The 23560-nt window shown below is 35.2% G+C and overlaps 2 protein-coding genes across 9 annotated transcripts in view; both read right to left on the bottom strand.

The window, feature by feature from the left end:
- Nucleotides 1-23560, bottom strand: part of Ndf (Nucleosome-destabilizing factor) — a 485637-nt gene that overhangs the window by 348461 nt on the left and 113616 nt on the right. The gene's annotated exons all lie outside the window — the stretch shown is intronic.
- Nucleotides 1-23560, bottom strand: part of lilli (AF4/FMR2 family member lilliputian) — a 499970-nt gene that overhangs the window by 458028 nt on the left and 18382 nt on the right. For 7 of the 8 annotated variants that reach the window (XM_073967685.1, XM_073967689.1, XM_073967692.1 and 4 more), the window contains one exon: nt 19682-21362. The exons of the other annotated variant lie outside the window; for it this stretch is intronic. In XM_073967685.1, coding sequence (XP_073823786.1) covers nt 19682-19710 — 29 coding nt within the window. In that variant the 5' untranslated portion in view covers nt 19711-21362. The remainder of the gene's footprint in view (nt 1-19681; nt 21363-23560) is intronic. 8 annotated transcript variants of the gene reach the window in all.

Genomic DNA, 23560 nt, shown 5'->3' with positions numbered 1-23560 from the left:
TCTGTAACTTGAACGAGATTTCTATAATTTAATTTCGATCACTTTATTGCGATGTTGTGGTCCAGAACGGCTCTTGAGCGGTGTATCGGTCAATTAATCCCGATGTTCTGGCCCACGACGACTTTTGCATTCTGTAGTTCAGGCCAACGACTGTTCTTGAACGGGACATCGGTCAATTCATTCTGATGTTCTGGCCCAGATTCCCCCGTTTGCTGGGATAGGCTTGCGTGGTTAGGGTTCGTCACAGAAAATTTATATTAAGTGACTGAGAGTGACATATATGGTTTAGGCTGCTTCGATGCTGTGGTGGTGGGGAGGGCGTTGGATTTCGGGAATACGTCGATGTCGCAGTCAATGATTGTCCAGACCTACAGCGGTACTGGTGTCAGATCCCTTGGTACAGACTGACATCGAGGCCAACGACGACTTTTGGGTATTCCATCGGTCACTTTCGTTTTATGTTCTGGCCCACAACGGCTCTTGAACGAAATATCGATCACTTGTTCTTACTTTCTGGCCCACAACGGCTCTCGAACGAAATATCGATCACTTCATTCTGATGTTCTAGCCCACGACGTTTCTTAAGCGTCATATTGATCAATGTATTGTGTAGTTTTGGCCCACGACGACTCTTGAACGAGATATCGATCACTTTATTCTGTATTTTTGGCGAACGACGTCTCTAGAACGGTATATCTGTCAGTTAATTCTGATGATCTGGCCCACGACGGCTCTTGAACGCGATATTGATCACTGTATTCTGTAGACACTTATTTCTGATGTTTTGGCCCCTAACGGCTCTTGAACGAGTTTCCTATCATTTTATTACGATCACTTCATTGTGATGTTCTGGCCCACAACGGCTCTTGAACGGTGTATTGGTCAATGAGTCCTGATGTTCTGGCCCAAAACGGCTCTTGCATTTTGTCGTTCAGGCCAACGACGGTTCTTAAAACGGTGCATCGGTCAATTAATCCTGATGATCTGGCCCACGAGGACTCTTGAACGATATTTCGAACACTTTATTCTAATATTGGCGCCCACAACGGCTCCTGAACTTCGCGGAAAATGTAGTTAAAATCACTTTGCTCATAAGTTCAGGCCAATAACGGCTCTTGAACTTCAAGGGAAAACTTTGTTAAAATCTGTCAGAGCAAAACGCAGAAGAAACACCACAATTTATATTACAAATGCAATTAATGTTTATTTCACAAAAGTTAACAAGAGAATGAGAAAAATATTTAATGTTGACAAAATAGAAATGTATTGTACATTATTTCAAATCAAAGCTTACTATGTTACAGAAAAATAATATTGGTAAACAAAAAGTTCAATTTCAAATTAAGATAAACAAGTAGTTTTCATTACATATTTCCAACACCTTCCCTTAATGGAAACTGCTCAATACCAAGCATGTTTGTTAATTTCTTATGTGAAAATGGCTTTAAACATTTGGTTAAAATATCAGCCACATTTTCGGTAGACGGAGTGAAAGTCAATTTTACTAGACCCTTCTCATATAGTTCACGAACATAATGAACACGTGTATCGATGTGTTTACTTCTTGCGTGGTACACTGGATATCGTACCAACTGTTGAGCACTCAGATTGTCTCCATATATTTCCGTTCCATTGCGAATTATATAATCAAATCCAAGTTCTGTAAGTTTCTCAAATATATTGCTTCCTTTGAAGCCGCAGATATTTTCTTCTGGGATAAGCTTATACTGCCAGTTGATTCTTTTCTTTCAATCTCCATCCCCAAGAAAAAATTAACTGGACCTTTGTCAATAATTTCAAACTCTGCTTTAAGAGCTGACTTAATAGAATTCATTGTTCTCATATTAGAACATGCCAACATTATATCGTCTACATATACGACAATTATATTGTATTGGCCTTCTTTATTCATCACGTATGCACATCTCTCAACCGTACAGCGAATAAAACCAATCTTTCTCAATACTGCATCAAGTTTTTCGTTCCACATACGACCGGATTGCTTTAATCCATATATAGATTTCTTAAGTTTGCAAACCATATCAGGATTATCGGGATCTTCGAATCCTTTTGGTTGTTCCATAAATATATCTTCATCTGTTGTGTCATTTAGGTATGCGGTAGTGACATCCAGTTGATGAACAAATAGTTTGTATTCCACTGCCAAAGCCAAAACAGTCCTTACCGTTGCATATCTCGTTACTGGGGAAAACGTTTCAGTATAGTTTATTCCATATATTTGGCCACATCCCTTTGCTACGAGCCTTGCCTTACATCTATCAAAATTCCCCTCCTTATCTTGCTTAACTGTGTATACCCACTTATTTTTCAGAACTCGTTCATTTTCTGGTTTTCTGACTAACTCCCACGTATCTTTGGACATTAATGCTTGAAATTCATTTTCCATTGCTTTAATCCATTTGTCACTTTCAGGAACCGCTACCGCTTCTGCAAAATCTTTATTTAAACGTATTCTCTTTCCAGATCTAAGCACTCTGTAGTTGACATCGTCTTCTGGTTCATTTTCGCCTTCCGCTTCATTTATTTCTCGTGGATCTAAATCAATATTATTTTCAAAACTTTCACTAATCGGCAAGATAATGTGTTGATGGTTTGGTTCTTTTTGTATTTCTTTTGTTGATAATTCTGAAAAACTATCTTCACTCAACCAGAATTTAGGGAAAATATCATATTCGGAGCTGTTTTCAACCGAATCTTCCAAAAACTTGACATCTCTGCTTTTATACAGCTTTCCTGTTTTAATATCCAACAATCTATATGCTTTTGATTCTGCAGAATAACCTGTCATAATACACTCAATACCTTTGGATGCAAACTTTGATTTCCCTGGCCTTTTATTAAGCATAATGGCTCGACATCCGAATATCTTCAAATGCGATACGGTAGGTTTAATTCCGCTCCTCATTTCAACTGGAGTTTTGTCACATAGAGATTTGTTAGGACATCTATTTCTTATATATACAGCTGTATCTACAGCCTCGCCCCATAAGTTTTCGTTCATATTTCCAACAAAATCACGTAATTCTAAGTTCAGTTCAACGACGACTCTTGAACTTCCTGGAAATTTAAAGTAAAATCGCTTTGTTAATAAATTCAGGCCAGTGGCGGCTCTTGAACTTCCCGAGAAAATTAAAGTAAAATCACCTTGTTCATAAATTCAGGACAATGACGGCTCTTGAAAATCTGCTTAAAATCAGGCCAAAGAAGTATCTTGATATTTGCGGGAAAATTTAGTTCAAACTCACTTCAGTCTTAAGCTCAATATAACGACGGCTCTTGAACTTCACGGAAAAATATCGAACACTGTATTCTATAGTCACTTATTTCTGACGTTCTGGCAGCTGACGGCTCTTGAACGAGATTTCAATCATTTTATTTGGATGTTCTGGCCCATGACGACTCTTGAACAAGATTTCGATCAATTTATTCAGATGGCTCTTGAATGAAGTATCGGTCAATTAATCCTGATGTTCTGGCACACGAGGACTCTTGAACGATATTTCGAACACTTTAATCTTATATTGGCGGCCACGAAGGCTCCTGAACTTCGCGGAAAATTTAGTTAAAATCACTTTGTTCATAAGTTCACGCCTACGACGGCTCCTGAACTTCGCGCGAAAACTTAGTTAAATCACGTATTTCTTAAGTTTAGTTCAACGACGACTCTTGAACTTCGTGGTAATTTGGAGTAAAATCACTTTGCTCACAAATTCACGGCAACGACGACTCTTGAACTCTTGAACGCTCTTGAACTTCGCGAGAAAATTAGAGTAAAATAGCTTTGTTCATAAATTCACGACAACGAAGGTTCTGAACTTCGCGAGAAAATTTAAATAAAAACACCTTGTTCATAAATTCAGGCCGATGACGGATCTTGAAAATCTGGTTAAAATCAGACCAACGAAGCACCTTGATCTTCGCGGGAAAATTGAGTTCAAAATCACTTTAGTCTTAAGTTCAGTCCAACGACGGAAACGGAAATTTCACCGGAAATTTAAGTTAAAATCACATAATTCTTAAGTTCAGGCCAACTACGGCTCTTTATCTCGTTCAATTCGATCACTTTATTCTGAACTTCGCGCCAAATTTAGTTAAACATTTTTTCTTATGTTCAGGCCAACGACGGTTCTAGAACTTCACGGGAAAAAATTTGTTAAAAACGGCAATTTATTTTTTGGAATTTTTGCCTGTTAGGTCGAAGATCATTTTTAATGATTTTTTATTAATTTTCTCGTTTAGAGTTAAGCTTGATGATCGGAATTTTTTTTTTTTTTGCAAATGAAAAAGTAAGCCATGGACTCGAACCCACACAGTCACCAAATTACGTTACCTGGTTTCGCTGTTGGTTAAGCAGCTATTCAGACGTATCGACTGTCGAATGGCTTCTCTGTCCTAGAACTTTTCGTTTTTCAAATGCAAATGTGTTTTTATTTTAATTTATTTTCCAAACAATATTCGACTCACCTTTGAGAATTAAAACGAACACTTAGCTCTTATCCGTTTTCTCTTCGGTCTGGTACCCAGGTCGATCGCTGTGTACTGGCCGTTCCCAGCCTGGCTATTTCCAGCAGCATAAACCCCAAATATTTTCATTGACATACTAAAGGCGTAGAGCCTGTGTAGGCAAAACTGAGGGGCGATTTTTGACTTCACAATACCTACCTACCAATTCTAGGTTTGAAATACATATGTATTTTTATCACTAGCAGTCCACTGTGCATTATAGAATGTGTCTTATCTATTTGTTGTTTATAGAGAAAGGTTAGGTAGTAAGAAATATTTGTAAAATAAATTGAGTTGCCATTCCGTCATGGAACAAAGAACATATCCTTTCATTATTTTGTTTCCCTAGTTTCTGACTGAGAGTCAGTCACATCGTGTAATTGATGCGATAAATGGTCCTTCGACTTGCTTTTGAAATTTTGTTCCGACGTTGAACATCTAAGATGAAGCCCTTTAAATTAAAATTTATAATATAAAATTAATTGTAAAACGATTCTTCGATTTATGGCTCAATGGTGCTTCGATTTACGGTATCTTACATTGTATATTAACACATTGAATATATGGTCCTTCGAAGTAATATGTCTAAAATGAAATTTATTTCAAACTTTTATTTTTCCTTAGTTTATTTCGCTAGTTACACAGTCTGTGATGAGACTAGGAGTCAGTCTGTCTCATTGCCCGGCAAACCAAATGTCGGATGTCCAACACAACTGAACAATTTCGGAAGCAACATAGTTCAGATTTTGTTCCGAATTCGTTCAGATTTCGTTCCGATTTCGGAGAGAATTTCGGAAGTAAATTTCCCTTCGAATATACCAATGTTTTCTTCCGATTTCGGTACGAATTCGGAACGATATGTCGGAAACAACTTTCTCTTCACACAACAACCACCTTTTGTATATATCGAACAGCAAGGGGTTGGTTTCATTTTAGTTTGTTGTCGAAAAACAAAATGGTTGGTTATAAAATTCGCATATACAATTTTTAAATATAATAATTCCAGCTAGTGCTGATAGACTCAACATATTCGTACACAAAGTTTACATTGTTACACTAAATGATAAATGGTCCTTAGACTTAACTAATAGTACGTTGATTTTGAAATGGTCATTCGTGTTAGATATCTAAGTTTAATATAACTCTAACTGACAAGTGGCCCTTTGAATTGACATTTACAATATCACAAATTGTAAATCGCTCCTTTGATTTATTACACAATGGTCCATCAACTTACAATAACTTTTATCACATTGATCAAGAAATGGTCCTTCACCGTAATATGTCTAATATTCTTGGTTCGGCAAGTGTCTCTCAAAGATATTCTTTAAATAAATCTATAATTATTTTTCTGTTACTTCTTTAGTATTCCTTTAAAATCCTTAGACTTTTATACGATTATTCTTTGAATTACATTCAGCAGCCACACAACTAACCTTTTCGCCATTGTTCTCTTTTCTTCTTCTTTGAAATAAAATAAATGTCTCTATCACAAGTCTATGGTAACAATAAATTATGCCACACTGTGAGCCACATATACATACATTTATTGTTCTGTAATATATTTATTGCAGTTAGTTGTATGTAATCGATTTTTTGCTATTCAAGACCAAACAAACCCGATGATATTCATTTTAAAAATATTGTTGATTTGTTGTGTATGAATATTGTATTTTACAACACAAAATGTTTGAATGTTTGTTTGTGTTTTGTGGTTCATATAAATTAATGTGTATAAATTTTCAATTAAAATTTTCTTGCCATAACACACACACACAATCGACAAACGTACCGACATGTAGCAGTCGCAGTCACTCACTCAACCATCTCGATTGTGTACCAACAACCTTCATCCATCTATCTACTTTACTACCACTTTCTCCCTCAGATGAATGGCATGGCATGAATAAATTTTATTCATCATGGCATTGTTGTACGGTCATTGTGTCTGGATGGCTAGCTTCCAAAATTCCTTTGAGATTCAAAATATGGGTTTGCATGCAACTAGCGCTACTACTACTAATACCAAAAACCATTACCCATTTGTGTATTTTGTGTGGTAAATGTTATAATTTTATTTTAATTTTAATTATCATTGTTGCCAAGGTGAATTGGATGTTGCAGAGTTTTTGCCAACAACGGTTATTATGTTTACAACAATAACAGCAACAAACGAAACGTTTGGCTTTTATAATGAGGACAAGTTCTACGAATTGAGTCTAAACAGAACAAATTTTAAAAGAAAATTTGAGTGAGTGCTTTGTGTCTGCTGGGAAAAAATGTTATATGAATATTAAATGCCAGAATTTTTTCAGAAGTCGAAGGACCAAAATTGTCAAAATTGTTTGATATTAAAAATATAACATAGATAAATTCAATTGATTCTGAAACAAACCTATAGAAATATTTTGTAATAACATTACATTACAATACATGGATTCTTTGATTAATTGACTTATTAATTGCAAAATGGTCCTTCGACTTGAAAGAATGTTCATTGTAACCAGTGTCCAAGTCTTTATAATGAAAATTCATCAATTTCTGGCAGTCATAATAAAGTCGTCATTTGACGTGAGGCATTAGTACGTTGTTTGAAATGGTCTTTCGACGTGAGATATATATGTACATGTGTATTATCAAATAGTTATCCCAATTGACATATCTACGAAATAATACACTAGCTGACAGATGGTCCTTCGGTCGAAGATATCTAATATCACATAGATTGGGAAATGGTACTTTGATTAATTACAAACTGGTCATTTGACTTGGGGAATGTTACATTAGCTGATAAATAATCCGCGCAAACAGGTGGATACCGGAATCACACTTCGATTTCAGGTATCATAAATCAGCTGGTTCGACAGGTTATAATCCTAAAATTTTTCTTCGACGTGTGATATATATTTATTATCAAATGGTTATACGTGACATATAATGGTTATACGTGACATATCTACAACACTAATACACACATTGATTGTGAAATGGTATTTTTGCAAAATGGTCCTTCGACTTGAGCTATCATCCATTAGCTGACGAATAACGTCTTATACCGGATCGGCAGAGCCTGGCAGACATCTAATATAAAATCAAATCACATGTATTCATTCATGAATTGCAAAATGTTTCTTCGACTTCACTGTATATTCACGGTGCCCCTTAACTAATTTTAAATGGAAGACGCTTACACCTGGGAAGTTTTTGCAGATTCTGAAACCACAATGCTCATAGATGAGAAATATCAAGAAACAAAAAAATCACCGGAGGGATTTTTAAATAAATCGCGATTTAAGTTCACATTTTTAGGGGTTCTTTATGTTTTCACGATTTTGCTTGGAAGCCGCGAGTCCTATGTAAATGGGACCATAGAAAATATTATAGCTGTGAAAATTCTCCACAAGATTGACCTGTATGACATTTTCGTAGGTTTTACCGTTTTTGAGATATTGAAGTTCGAATTGGGACAAGTCTCCTTATAAAACAATGTTATGACTGCAATTTCCCAACTTAAACGTATATATCTCAAAAATGGTACAGCCTCAGAAAAAAATAAATCAGAGAATCTTGTAGAGAATTTTCACAGCTAAAAATTTTCTTTAGTCCCATTTTGACATGACTTGCGGTTTTCAAGCAAAATCTTGAAGACTTAAGATAAAAACCTTAAAATTTGAACTGAACCTCTATATCTCAAAAATGGAAAAACCTACGAAAAAACCTAAAGGTCGGTCTTGTAGAGAATTTTCACAGCTGCAAAATTTTCTTTAGTCCCATTCCGATAGCACCTGCGGTTTCCAAGCAAAATCGTGAAAACTTAAAAAACAGCTAAAAATTTGAATTTTGAACGCGATTTATTTAAAAATCCCTACAACAATTTTTTCTATTTTTGGGATTTTTCTCATCTATGAACATTGTTGTTTCAGAATTCACAAAAATGTCCCCTGTGTAAGCGTTTTTCATTAAAAGTTAGTTCAGGCTCACCCTTCATAATATTGTTTTATAAAGGGGCGATACAGTCAGTGCATTGTCTCAATTTGAACTTCTATATCTAAAAAACGGTACAACATACGAAAATATCAGAAAGGTCAATCTTGTGGAGAATTTTTACAGCTACAACATTTCCTTTAGGCCCATTTACATAGGACTCGCGGTTTCCAAACACAATCGTGAAAACCTAAAGAACCCCTAAAAATGTGAACTTAAATCGCGATTTATTTTAAAATCCCTCCGCCGATTTTTTTTTGTTTCTTGATATTTCTCACCTATGAGCATTGTAGTTTCAGAATCTGCAAAAACTTCCCAGGTGTAAGCACCTTCCTTTTAAATTTGGTTAAGGCACACCGTGTATTGGTTTGACAAGTTCAGTCGGTAATAATAAAGGCATTTATAGTATGTCGATCTTGAAATGGTCCTTCTACGTAAAATATATTATCAAATGTTTGCAACAATGCCACACTAACTGACAAATGACCTTTCCACTGGAGATATCTTATATCGCATTGATTGTGAAAAATTTCTTTAATTAATTGCAAAATGGTCCTTCGACTTGAGTGAAGTATCTCCTATTAGTTGATAAATAATACTTCTTTTGCTTCGTGAAATGGTCCTTCGACATGAGATCAAATCAAACTGTTATTCCACGTAACATTTCTACAACAATGCTACATTAACTGACAAATGTTATTTAGGCTGCAGACCACATTGATTCTGAAATGGTCATTTGATTAATTGCAAAATATCGTTCGACGTGAGATATGTCGATTGTGAAGCCGAGAGGTAGATATATACTGAACTTTAGTTAGATGCTCTATGTATGTAGATTATTTTACTTATTATTTTGTTTTTTAAATCGATATTTGTTCATTACATTTTAAGAATATTTATTAATGTTTATTTACATTTTCTAATAACCGAGAGCGTTTACCGCGTATACCGTAATTGAAAGGCCATTTCCATAAACTCTAAAGTATGAGGAAAACGAGGCGAAGGGCCACATTTTGGGTTAGGATTTTATATATTTTCCAAAATACTTGGAAATCCGTCGGTGAATCTTGTCGAGGTCGAGGGACCAACTTACATTTGTCCTTTGCTGGAAGCATTAAATAAATTCCATGGTCGATGGACCATAGCAATTGATTATGTAAATATCCCAATTGAAGGATGATGTCTTAGTCGAAGGACCATTTCCATGGATTCTGAAGCCGTAAATACGGACAGTCGAAGGACCATATTGAAGTCAGGAATTGTTAATATTGTGTATTTTTATACTCTCAGTATTTATGCTAACGAAGGTATATACACTTTCATACGGGCAAAATGTGCCTCATCGAAATAATGGTTTTAGACCCCAAGTTTGGACGAAATGTGTTTCAGACAATTTGTAGTTGATTTAGCCATGTCCGTCCGTCTGGCTGGAGCGCACGATGGCTTTCGTAATATTTTGTCCAAACTTAGTTTAAGTTTGAAGATGGGTTATATCGGTCCACTCCTTCCGGTACCTCCCCACAAATGTTCGGAAAATTTGTGCGCACGATAACTCTTGAAGGAAGTAACCGATTTAGTCCATACTTTGCACATCGTGAAATTTCTACCATATTTAGATGAGGTTTCAATATGGACTCAATCGGTCCACACCTTCGAGTACCTTCCACACAAATCGAAAACCCATATTGACATTAGGAATTTTTCAGTTTATATTTTTTTAAGAAAATTTTTAAAACCTCCTGTGAAAGTTAGTTAAGTCGAGGGACTAATTTGTATTTGTAGCATTAAAAATAGATGTCCCAATCAAAGCAAAATGTTCCAATCGAAGTGAAATTTTGAAGCTGGAATCATTCATTCGAAAAGAAATAAAGAAACAGTTATTTTTTTTATCTATCAATGAACTATTTCGAGTCGAAGGACCATTTAAAATTATTTGTAAACTGGACTAAAGCAAGGACCATTTTATGGATTCTGAAACCAGAATGTAGCAAGGACAATATAGTTATTAGTGTTTATTTTATATTTTTTTAATATGTTCATATAACCCAAAAAAAAAACAAGTAATAAAGTATCAGTCGCCTTTGCCGACAGAGATATACCCTCAGCCCATGTGAATTGAAACTTTCATCTATGGACAGATCGAATGTATTTAGGGTCTTTTCACAATCTTGTGGCCCTTTTTAGACATTTGAACTTTTCCGAGCAAAATACGGATTAGTATAAGTATACAAGTGTTGCGGAGGAGGCACTTGAAGGAATGGTCCGACATAATCCATTATGTAAGTTGGTCTTACTTTGGGAGTCATACCTTGTCGATAGATATCACGCCCACTAGTCATTTCAGTGCGACATCGTATAACTTTTGGACCAGTATGCCAGGAAGCATGGACTTGTCCAGGGAAAACGTAGATGATTCGAGAGCGGGCCTTTAAGTGAATATATCCGAAATTTTGTGTGGGAGGTACCCGAAGTAGTGGATAAATATAGTTTATATTCAAACCTGATCTATATCTGGTAGATATATTAGAATGTGTAAAGTATGGACCAAATCGGTCACTCCATTCAAGAGTTATCGTGCGCTCAATTTTTCCGAACATTTTTGTACTTTTGTGGCGGAGGTACCTGAAGGAGTGGACCGATATAGCTTATCATCGAACTTAAACTATGTTTGAACAAAATATTACGAAGGCTAAATTTTGGGTCGAATATGCAGATCCCTTCGAGAGTAATCTTGGGTTCCAACCACTACATACAGTGTCATAGGGCTTTTTGCACCTTTCAGGCTATTTTCTCAGGAAGTGTGGACTTGCCCCAGATGAAACTTGTACCGTCGTATGCGGGCGGTGAATACAATTTGTTACAACAAACATTGAAGCTATTCGAGAGCAGGTCCTAAACTGTATTCGAAAGCATAGGAAAGAAACGAAAGGACTATTTCGACCGATTTTAAAGTTTTAATCTTGAGATAAATTTCTTTGAAAGTACAGTCACACAGTAGCTGCTATGAAATTAGTGAATTTTGGAATTGAATACATTTGGCTTAGCACCGTTATGGAACGCACTCAGATGCTCGAGTTACAAGTGAATTGCTGTTGGGAGATTACCCGAGATTAGACATAGCTAACGAGCAATGGAGCGAGATCATCTTCACCATGGCAGTACCGGTGATCGATGAGTGAGAAACTGGCACAGAAGATCAAAAGGCTGGTAAACTAGTAGAAGCGTGGGATTTTTATGAATCGAAGAACCCCTACTATTGATGATTCGCCTCTTTCGGGGTTTTCTTTTGATATAACACTCCTAGGTGGGTTTCCTACGGATGGAAGACTCTTACGAGAGGTGTTGATAAAACACCCCTTACGAGGTTCTTCTATACATAGACAACATTCTACGGGGGTATAAAGTTGTGAAAAGACCACTTACTATGGATCTAATACCTGTTTCGAGGTTATTCTATTAACAAAAGACCTCCTACGAACGTCTTCTATTGATAGCAGGCATCTTAGGAGAGACTTATATGGATATAAGTCTTCTTATGACGATTTTCTATAGAAAGAAATCAATCTTTAGAAAGATTTCTTAGAAAGGACAGTGAGACAGTGATTGATACGAAATTAGTGCAGTTTAGTCTGAGTCGAAGGACCATATGGATTGAGCGAAATAATTCTATCATCTTAATCTACTAATGATATCCTCATCCTTTTTCATTTTTTACATATATATTTATTACAACTTTTAAACAGGGAGTAATTAAAAAAACTTTAGTTTTTAAACATTCAAAGACTAGCAAATGCACAGACACACACAAAGTGAATAGGAAAGACAAAATGATGCTAATAGGGAGAAAACACCAAAATATTTAACATACAAATATACACTTTACAAATTTACCATAACTTGAGTAAATGGAAAAATCCACATTCTAAAGAAACTATGAGAAAGGAAATACAACCAAAAGACAATCCTACATCAACAGGAGGAAAAAAACTAAAAAACAAAACCAAATAGGAAAACGAAATCATCAAGACAAAATTAAATGCCCAAGAAGAAGACAAAGTGGAAGAAAAACTTAAGGATGATGCTCATGGTTAGTTGGATTTCCCATTGGCAGGCGACGGGAAGTTAAAAAGCGCCAGAAAGAAAGACGAAAAGAATAAGAAAAAACTTTAACAAGAAAATAACTACACGTTTGTAAAGTTTGTGGAATACTTAGAGTTTTGTAGTTTTGAAAAAAAGTTTTTTTCTCCCTTTCTATTTTCCTTCTTTAGGTTTTTTGTTGTCTTCTTTTTATAGGGAAAGTTAAGTAGTAAAGAAACATGGGCAAAATAATTCAAACGAATGGTAGTGGAATGAAAAAGAAATATATTCAACTAAAAGGTCAATATTTTGATTATTAGTTTTTCTACTTCTTTGTTGATTTTGTTGTTGTTGTTAATGAATGGATAAGTAGAGATTGAATAGAGTTTATGAGTGCGTGAGAAAAACTGTGATTTCATTCACTATTCTAATCTGAGCTAAACCATTTATTTATTAAATAAAAATATGATTAGTCATCCATTCTACATATTAAAACGGATTTCATAGGGAATTTATAAAAACAGCTAAATGACGACTGTAACAAATATCGTCGAAGAACCAGTACAAAGTCAAAGGACCTTTTCTTAATTAAAAGTAATCTTTAAAAAAATGTTACTGAAAGTTTTTAACTTTTATCGGGGGAGCTAAATTTTACCCCATTAACTCAATGCTTCTCAATTCATTATACATCTTCTAGTAGTATAGTTGTAACATAGCTCAAATGGATATTATATGCGTGTGAGAAAATAATTCTCAATTACTTCAAATTAGAAGATACGTAAAGTGTTGGTTTTTTGCCAGGAAAATGCTCGAGAGAGGCTTTTTTCAAAGAGCGTAACAACAGGGCTTTTGCTTGTATTATAATAAAGAGCCGTTTGTATGGTGCAATAGAAGCGACAACGAGAGGGTGAAAAACATCAATACATTTTTCATATACAAACATATATGTATTTGATATATGGTTGTACCTCTTTATTACTTTATACATATAGTCATTTGATTCCAGATACCGATTTCCCGCTGATGACTTTAGCTGTTTTATTTCACAACTAACGAGAAGTGTACAACGATGTTTCTATATTTTTGTTTTCTTCTTTTTAAAGGTGTGACACTACATTATTATCTACTTTTTTATATATTATTCTAATCCGTTTTTCTTTCATTAAAGACTGTTATGTATTTCCTGTGCGATGTGGAATTTTGTATATGTCCGTTATTGCTTTTGTATTTGGTATTTCTATGCATTTCAATAAAAGAAAAAACACCACCATTTATAAATGTGTATGTACGTGGCTGTTTTTGTTTTGTGGCTTTTGGGTTTGTATTTATATTACATCCAAACAAATAAATGTTAACACCCAAACATATATTTGTTTGCACCCAAAAAATATTTGTTTGCACCCAAACATATATTTGTTTACAGGACCAAAAACAGTTGTTATGTTTCGGACTGGTTGCAAACAAATATATGTTTGCTTCAAAATATGTTTGGGACATATGTTCAGCGTACGTAAAAATACTTTAAATAAAATTTCCAATCGTTTCGTTTTGTATTTTCCATAGGAACAATACAAAACGCACTTCGGCGGAGCTCGCAGTTTAGTTTCGTTTTGTTTACATTCGTGAGTACGAACAAAACGAAAAGCGAAAAGTACTCAACTCCACAAGAGCAAATAGAAAACGAAATAGTACTAAACACATTTGAATAAATCAAAAACGTTTGGTGGTTGATAAAATTAACTGTGGTATGTTGATGTTAGTTTATTGGGTTGGTAATTTATAAGGTTGTTAAACAATCACATGTGTGTGTGCCTGAGTATGTCATTGGCCATAACGCACAGCAAACGTTTGCCAAAAATTCTTTTTGTTTCGGTGGTGAATGAAACAACTCGGCAAAACCGAAGTACACTTCAGCAATCGTACGGTTTTCATCTTTTTTACATTGAAAAGTTTGTGGTTTTGTTTTGGTTGTGAGAATGAAACGATTCAGAGAAGCTGAAAAGTTTGTGGCTTTGTGTGATTGGTACGGGAATCGTTTCGATTGTTTACGTTCATTGCATATGTTAGAGAGGTATTTTTTTCCTCCGTGCACATGCTGTGCTAAGAGATATCTGTCCCCACATTAGTGCTTTTCTAGAAGACAGGGTCTTTTGCAGATAAAATACCTCCAGAAGGGTAGGTGTGTTCTATACATAAAATACTTCTTTCGAATTACGAGGGGCACTAAAAACCTTCTGGCCTAGGCAAGTCGCAGTGTCGCCAGGCGTTCTTATAATCTTTTTTTTTTTTTTGAAAATTTTACAGTTTATAGCCTAAGCATACTCAGGACAGTTTGACATATGACCATGTGTTGTGTTGATTACAGTGACTTTAAAAAAACAACTTGCACAAAAAAAATGGAATTTAGTTGTGAACATTTTCGTCCTATAATTTTTCACAACTTGTCGTGGCCGACACCCGCAAAAAAACGAAGGTCGTGAGGGTCGCCAAAAATCGGCCGTTCTGCCAGAAAAAAATTAAGTCGTGCGTGAACGGATAATGCATGATCGCCATGTTATATACCGTGAGATAGAGGCATCCACCAACTAAGATTTGATATTGCATGAACACCTGACCGTAAAAATTGATTTTTCTCGCTGGATCCAGCAAAATTGGTCAATCGCTCAAAAAAGGCTTTTGTGGATTTGCGTGTGTGATCTATGCTTAGGGATCCCGAAACAAAACAGAAATCGACCGTTTGGATCTTCGAAAGCGAGTTAAATTAAACGAAAGTTGTTCGTGGAAGAAGAAGAAGACCTTCGAAGCAAATGGTCACCTGTTTCTTTGGCAAAACTGACCGTGTGGCGACTATACGGCTTGATATATGTAGGACGGTTAATTCTGAGTGTTAACTACATTTTGTTTGCCTAAAGTCTCCTGAGGAATTCGAAAAACGAACAAGAGAAAACGAATCGTTGTGCATCATGAGAATACGAGCTCTCACACATAGATTCAATCCAGCGCCTGTTTGAGCGGACAAAACGTGTCTCATGCGCCATACAGCTCCCAGTTAGAGCTGTATGGCTTCCATTGATTGCAGCACATCAAGAAAAAAGGCCTGGCCAACGATTTTCATCGCCAGAAGATGCTGTAAAAGAGTTCAAAAACCATCTTTTGGAGGTTTCTCAATCAAGCCACTGAAAACAACCCAAGACATGGTCGCATGTCAAACTGTGTACGCTTAGGCTAAAAACTGTCAAACTTTCCAAACAAATGTCAAATGACGGCTGGCGACACTGCGTGTTGCCTAGGCCAGAAGGTTTTTTTAGTGTCCCTCGTATAGTTAGAAGACCACTTACTTACCACTGCAGAGATATCACATCTAGAAAACTCTTACGATGGTCTTATATGGATAGAAGACTCTTACGGAGGTACGAGTATTCTATCGTTAGAAAACCTATTACCAAGGTATTACGAAGGTACTCTACAGATACAACACCTCTTACAAGGTTCTTCTATGAATGGAAAATTATAGAAGAATATTCTTCTAGAATCCTTTATAAATAGAACACTCCTTACGAGATTTATACAATACCTTATACTAGGGTCTACTATAGATAGAACACCTATCACGATGGTCTTCCATAGATAACAAACTTTTTACGATGGTATTCTATCGATACGTGTTCTATCCTGGAAGGGCATTGAATAGATTAACAATAGAAGACCTCTTACGAGGTTCTTATATAGATATAAGATTTCTTACAAGGGTTTTCTATGGATAGAATCCTTTTTACGAATATCTTCCATGCATAGAGGACTTTTTACGAGGGTATTCTATTTATAGAAGACTTCTCACGATGGTCTTCCCTTGATAAACAATTTTCACGAGGGTCTTCTGTAGATAGAAGACATATTACGAGGATTTTCTATAGCTAGAATACCTCATACAAGGGTCTTCTAAACATAGCAGAGTTTTTACGAAGGTATTCTATCGATAAAAGAAATCTTTGAAGAAAGTTTTATGGATAGAATACCTCTATCAACGGCTTTCTGTAGATAGAAGACTTCTTACCACGGTTCTCTATGGATATAAGACATCTTACGAGGGTATTCTTGAATAGAAAATACATTACGAGGGTCTTCTATGGATAGAAGACATCTTAAGCGGGGTACACACGATCAGATTTTACTGTAGATTTTTCGGAAATATCGATACATGTCAAACTGTCCAGCAACCACAAAATATTTTGTGGTTGCCTGATAACTGACAAAAATGAACGCCCGCATTGGCAAGCTACCGATTATTTGAGCAAAACTGACAGTCAAGACTGATCGTGTGTACCCCTCTTTACGAAGGCCTTCTTGGATAGAAGATGTACTACGAGGATCATTGATGGATAGACGACATCTGACCAGGTTATTCTATAGACCTCCAACGAGAATGTCCTTGGATAGAAGACCTTTTACGAGGGTCTTTAATAGGCAGAAGACATTTTATGAGGTTTTTCTATGGAAAGAAGACCTCTTACGAGGTTCTTCGATGGATAGAAGATCTCTTACGAGGGTCTACTTTGAATAGAAGACATCTTCTAGGATCTTCTCTGAATAGAAGACCTCCTACGAAGGTCTTCTATGAATAGATGACATTTTAGGAGGTTATTCTGTGGATAGAACTCCTCTTACAAGGATCTCCGATCGATAGAAGTTCCCCTTACGAGAGTCTTCTTTGATAGAAGCAATCTTTTGAGGTTCTTCGATAAAAGGAAGACATTTTACAAGGTTCTTCGATGAATAGAAGACATCTTTCGAGAAGAAGACATCTTTCTTCTTGGATCGAAGAATTCATACGAGTGTCTGTAATAGATAGAAGACATCTTACGATGGTCTTCTTGTAAAGAAGGCCTCTTACGAAGGTCTACCATGACTAGAAGACTCCCAGGAGAGTCTTCTTTGGATATAAAACCTTATACAAAGGTCCTCTGTACATAGAATACCTCTTACGTGGGTATTCTAGACTTCTCACGAGGGTATTTAATGGGCCTCTTACGAGGATCTTCAATAGAAAGAAGACCTCTTATGGTGGTTTTCCATGGAGAGTCTTCCATAGATATATAACCTATAACAAGGGCATTCGGTAGACAGAATAACTCTTACAAGGGTCTTCTACAGATAGAAGACCTCATATGAAGGTCTTGTGTGGATGGAATACTACTAGGAGAGCCTTCTATAGATGGAAGACCTCTTTAGAGGATCTTTTATAGATACAATATCTCTTTAAAGGGTCTTCTATATAGTAGACCTCATTTGTAGGGTTTTCTATAGATGGAAGCCTCCCAGCCTCGATTTTTCGGAAATATCGATAAATGTCAAACTGTCCAGCAACCATAAAATATTTTGTGGTTGCCTGATGACTGACAAATATGAACGCCCGCAGTGGCAAGCAACCGATTATTTGAGCAAAACTGACAATCACGACTGATCGTGTGTACCCCACTTTACGAGGGCCTTCTTGGATAGAAGATATATTACGAGGATCATTGATGGATAGACGACATCTGACCAGGTTATTCTATTGACCTCCCACGAGATTATCCTTGGATAGAAGACCTTTTACGAGGGTCTTTAATAGGCAGAAGACATTTTACGAGGTTGTTCTATGGAAAGAAGACCTCTTACGAGGTTCTTCGATGGATAGAAGATCTCTTACGAGGGTCTACTCTGAAAAGAAGACATATTCGAGGATCTTCTCTGAATAGAAGACCTCCTACGAAGGTCTTCTATGAATAGAAGACATTTTAGGAGGATATTCTATGGATAGAAGACCTCTTACAAAGATCTCCAATGAATAGAAGATCCCCTTACGAGGGTCTTCTTTGACAGAAGCAATCTTTCGAGGTACTTCGATAAAAGAAGACATTTTACGAGGTTCTTCGATGAATAGAAGACATCTTTCGAGAAGAAGACATCTTTCTCCTTGGATCGAAGAATTCATACGAATGTCTGTAATAGATAGAAGACATCTTACGATGGTCTTCTTGTAAAAAAGGCCTCTTACGAGGGTCTACCATGTATAGAAGACTCCCAGCAGAGTCTTCTTTGGATATAAAACCTTATACAAAGGCCCTCTGTACATAGAATACCGCTTACGTGGGTATTCTAGACTTCTTACGAGGGTCTTTTATGGATAGTGGGCCTCTTACGAGGGTCTTCAATAAAAAGAAGACCTTTTACGACGGTTTTCCATGGAAAGAAGACTCCCAGGAGAGTCTTCCATAGATATATAACCTATTACAAGGGTAGAAGACCTGATATGAGGGTCGTTTGTGGATAGAATACTACTAGGAGAGCCTTCTATGGATGGAAGACCTCTTTAGAGGATCTTCTATGGATAGAATATCTCTTTAGAGGGTCTTCTATAGATAGAATATCTCTTTAGAGTGTCTTCTATAGATAGAAGACCCCTTACGAAGGTATTCTATGGGTAGTAAACCTCATTTGTAGGGTTTTCTATAGATGGAAGACCCAAGGAGAGCCTTTTATAGATATAAGAACTCTTACAAGGTGAAATATCTTTTACGAGGGTTTCTTTTATAGATAGTACACATCTTACGATGATCTTCTACGGATAGAGAGCCATCTATAGAAAGAAGGCCTTTTGCAAGGGTCATCTGCAGGTAGAATAGATCCTACGAGAGTCTTCTATAGATAGAATCTGCAGATAAAATAGATCCTACGAGAGTCTTCTATAGATAGAAGACCATTTACGAAGACATTATATGGTTAGAAGACCTTTTACGAGGTTAGTCTATGAATAGAAGATCTCTTACGAGGATCATCTATGTATAGAAGACGTCTTACGAGGGTCTTATATGGATAGAAGAGCTCTTACGAAGATCTTATATGGATGGAAGACCTCTTACGAGGGTCATCTATGAATAGAAGTCCTCTTACTAGGGTCATCTATGAATAGAAGACCTCTCACTAGGGTCATCTTTGGATAGAAGTCTCCTAGGAGAGTCTTCTATAGAAAGAACCTTCTTGCAAGGGTCTTCTATGGATAGACGACATGTTAGGAACGTTGTTATCAAAACCTAATCAAGCCATGAAAACTTACCGTGGTTTTAGTATTTTTTTCAAATCCATTGTTGCTGCATTTGTGAGCTTGGGTTTTGCTCAAGCTTAAGAAAACTGCTGTTTCTGCTACTTCTTCTTCTTCTGCTACTTTACAAATAATTGAGACAATAAGACATTCTTATTGTTGTGATTGGTGTTGCCGTAGTTTGTTGATTGTTTAGTTGGTGTTTTAAATGTTGTTTGGTAGTTTATTAGAATTTCGTTTAAAGTCAGTTGGTTGGTTGTTTTGTTTGATTTGGTTTAGTTTGGTCTAGGCTGGTTATTTGTTTGTTCTTGTTGTTATTCGTTTACAAACGAAAGGATTTTCTTGTTAGAATTATATTTGAGGATAATTCGATTTAGACTCTCAAAGGCTCATTTTTCAACATTGCACAATGTTTGTTTTTGTGGGAGTGTTCAATCTCTTTTGAGGATTATACTCTTATTAAGGTTTGTTACATTCCGTTATAGAGCAATAAGAGATCAATTGTGTATGGCGCCCAGTCTTGATTGATTCTCTTTCTAATTATGATTTGTTTTGTTTTTCTGGGGGAAATTTAGTTCAATAGTTGTTTGTTTTGAAATTGAGAGTTGAGATTATTTGTCTGTGTGTGTGTCTGTGTTGTTTGTTTACAATTAGTCAAGACAAATTCCTTGTTATTGCGCGACGTAACGTAACGCATTGATTTAGTAATGTAAAGCAAATATTTTTATGTATTTATTTGTTTAAGGGAAATTAACCACATTTAAAGCCTTTTTTCTTTTTAATTTAAAATTACAAAATATATTTTGAGTTGTTTGGTATTTTTATATGTATTTGTTTATATAAAGTTCTTAGCAAAAATTTTGAATTTTATTTGATTTTAAGCAAGCTTGATTGACATGTGTTTTTCTCTCGTTTTTTTATAGTTACTACCAATTTTTATTTTAAGCTTAGTTTGATTTATTTGTGGAATATTTATTTTTTACAAATTAGCATAGATTTTTAAAGCATTTCTTTTTAATGTACACAAACTAAATATGAATGCTAATGAAAAGAGGAGTAGGCTTTTACTATATGTAATGTATATAAATGTGTATTATATTTTATTTGATATTTTTTTAAGTAAGCACTTGGTTAAATATATATTGTTTTAAATTTTTTACATATATTTATAATATATATTATTATAAGAAATATTTCTACTATTTTTGTGACATTTATTTGCAAAAATTTTAGAACGCTCGCGATTAGCCGGTTTTAATAAAATATATTTTGTTTTTTACAATTATTTTGTTGTTGTTGTTTTTTTATTATTACAATAAAGTTAACTTTGGGAGGTTTTCCGTAGAGTTGGGAAATTTTTTGTTTTGTTTTGGGGTGTAGCTTTACTATTTTGTTTTATAATAATATTTATGTTGTTGTTGTTTGTTATTGCTTTTCTTCTTTTGTTAGGCAACTATTTACTGTTTTATATTGTTGTTGTTTATTTTGCTTGTTGTTTTTTTGGTTAGTAGGTTGTTGGCTGATTGTAATGCTTGCTGTGTGTTTGTTTATCTCCTCCTCATCTCCAGTATGTACAAGAAGTTTATTTTTGTGTTACCAAAAAAAAGGAAACAAAAGTTCTTTAATTTTTTGTTAGTGTTGTTTTTTGTTCAACAGTTTTATGGTAATTTTGTTTTAATTGAATTTTCTCGTCGCCCTGCAAAGAAAAGAAGATAGGAAACAAATTTACTAAAAGTTTTACAAAAAATATATGAATACATTAAGTAAAGCTGAGATGTGGATAAAGAGTGAGGAAAGATGGAAAGGATAGATATTTATATAGGGGATACACAGATCTTTAATCACGGATTTTTAAGGAATATGTTACAGAAACGCCATTGACCAATTTATATCGCACCTTCTCTTGAAATGTCCCTAATTGACAACTATCCCTATAAAGGTTAATTTGCTACATCCGTTTTCGTGCTTAATAAAATTTGCAGCCTACCTGTCCTCTTTGGTAATTACAACCCCCAACCCCCTTTGATTTTTCGGCCCAATACCTTTAACAAAAACAAGTTTGTGTATCGCACATCTCCTTGAGTGAAAGGTTATGGACGATATTTATAAATAAGTGTAAGTGTGTGACGTCAAAACAGGGCAATGACTTTGAATCAGGAGGAGAATTTGTCATCAAATATTGAAGTGTTGTACAAATCTCCTTTTACCATGACCACACGGCCATAGCAGCAGCACGACCAAAAAACACGCACGCACGCACATAGCAACAAGCTGGTAGAGAAAGAAAGTGTCAACTCACATCTACTTCTCATTGATATTTACACAATGACCCAAACAACCGGGCCATAACAGACTAAAAAGCTGTAACGAAGCAAAGTAAAGGGGGGGAGGGTTTTAAGTTGTTTTTCTAGTTTAGAAAAAAAAAAACAAAAACATCACACATAAACGAATTTTACCGACATTTGATGTCGGCTTAGCAAATATATTTTCGTAGTAGACACTTGTAAATAAAAACAACAACAACAACGCAGTATAAGTAAGAAAAGCCAAGAAGAATATCGAATATCAAACATCCAATTGAAAAATTCCATGACTTTTGTTGCCATGACATGACTCGTGTTTGTGTTTATGAACGCGTGTTTTTTTGTTCTAGCAATTTTAAATTTAAAAGGTTTTGCGTATTGAATCAATGAAAAGGTAAGCTTTTATTTTATAAACCATGGGATTAAGGGTACAATTTTTAGCTCGTTTATTGCTTTGATGGTGGGTGAAAAAATATTCTTTAAAAAATCCACGTTTATTGCTTTGATGGTGGGTGAAAAAATATTCTTTAAAAAATCCACGTTTATTGCTTTGATGGTGGGTGAAAAAATATTCTTTAAAAAATCCACGTTTATTGCTTTGATGGTGGGTGAAAAAATATTCTTTAAAAAATCCACGTTTATTGCTTTGATGGTGGGTGAAAAAATATTCTTTAAAAAATCCACGTTTATTGCTTTGATGGTGGTTGAAAAAATATTCTTTAAAAAATCCACGTTTATTGCTTTGATGGTGTGTCCAAAAATATTCTTTAAAAATCCACGTTTATTCCTTTGATAGTGGGTCATAAAAATATTCTTTAAAAATCCACGTTTATTGCTTTGATGGTGGGTGAAAAATATTCTTTAATAAATCCATGTTTATTGCTTTGATGGTGGGTGAAAAAATATTCTTTAAAAAATCCACGTTTATTGCTTTGATGGTGGGTGAAAAAATATTCTTTAAAAAATCCACGTTTATTGCTTTGATGGTGGGTGAAAAAATATTCTTTAAAAAATCCACGTTTATTGCTTTGATGGTGGGTGAAAAAATATTCTTTAAAAAATCCACGTTTATTGCTTTGATGGTGGGTGAAAAAATATTCTTTAAAAAATCCACGTGTATTGCTTTGATGGTGGGTGAAAAAATATTCTTTAAAAATCCACGTTTATTGCTATGATGGTGGGTGAAAAAATATTCTTTAAAAAATCCACGTTTATTGCTTTGATGGTGGGTGAAAAAATATTCTTTAAAAAATCCACGTTTATTGCTTTGATGGTGGGTGAAAAAATATTCTTTAAAAAATCCACGTTTCCGGCCTTGATGGTGGGTCAAAAAAATTCTTTAAAAAATCCACGTTTCCGGCCTTGATGGTGGGTATAAAAATATTCTTTTAAAATCCACGTTTATTGCCTCGGTGGGTGACAAAATATTCTTCAAAAAAATCCACGTTTATTGCTTCGATGGTGGGTGAAAAAATATTCTTTAAAAAATCCACGTTTATTGCTTTGACGGTGGGGAAAAAATGTTCTTTAAAAAATTCACGTTTATTGCTTTGATGGTGGGTCAAAAAGCCGGTTATTGCTTGGATGGTGG

The sequence above is a fragment of the Musca autumnalis genome, unplaced genomic scaffold (assembly GCF_047663935.1).
Source record: "Musca autumnalis isolate F117 unplaced genomic scaffold, ASM4766393v1 scaffold_2, whole genome shotgun sequence".
Lineage (NCBI taxonomy): Eukaryota > Metazoa > Arthropoda > Insecta > Diptera > Muscidae > Musca > Musca autumnalis.
This window is presented reverse-complemented; position numbering and strand designations above follow the sequence as displayed.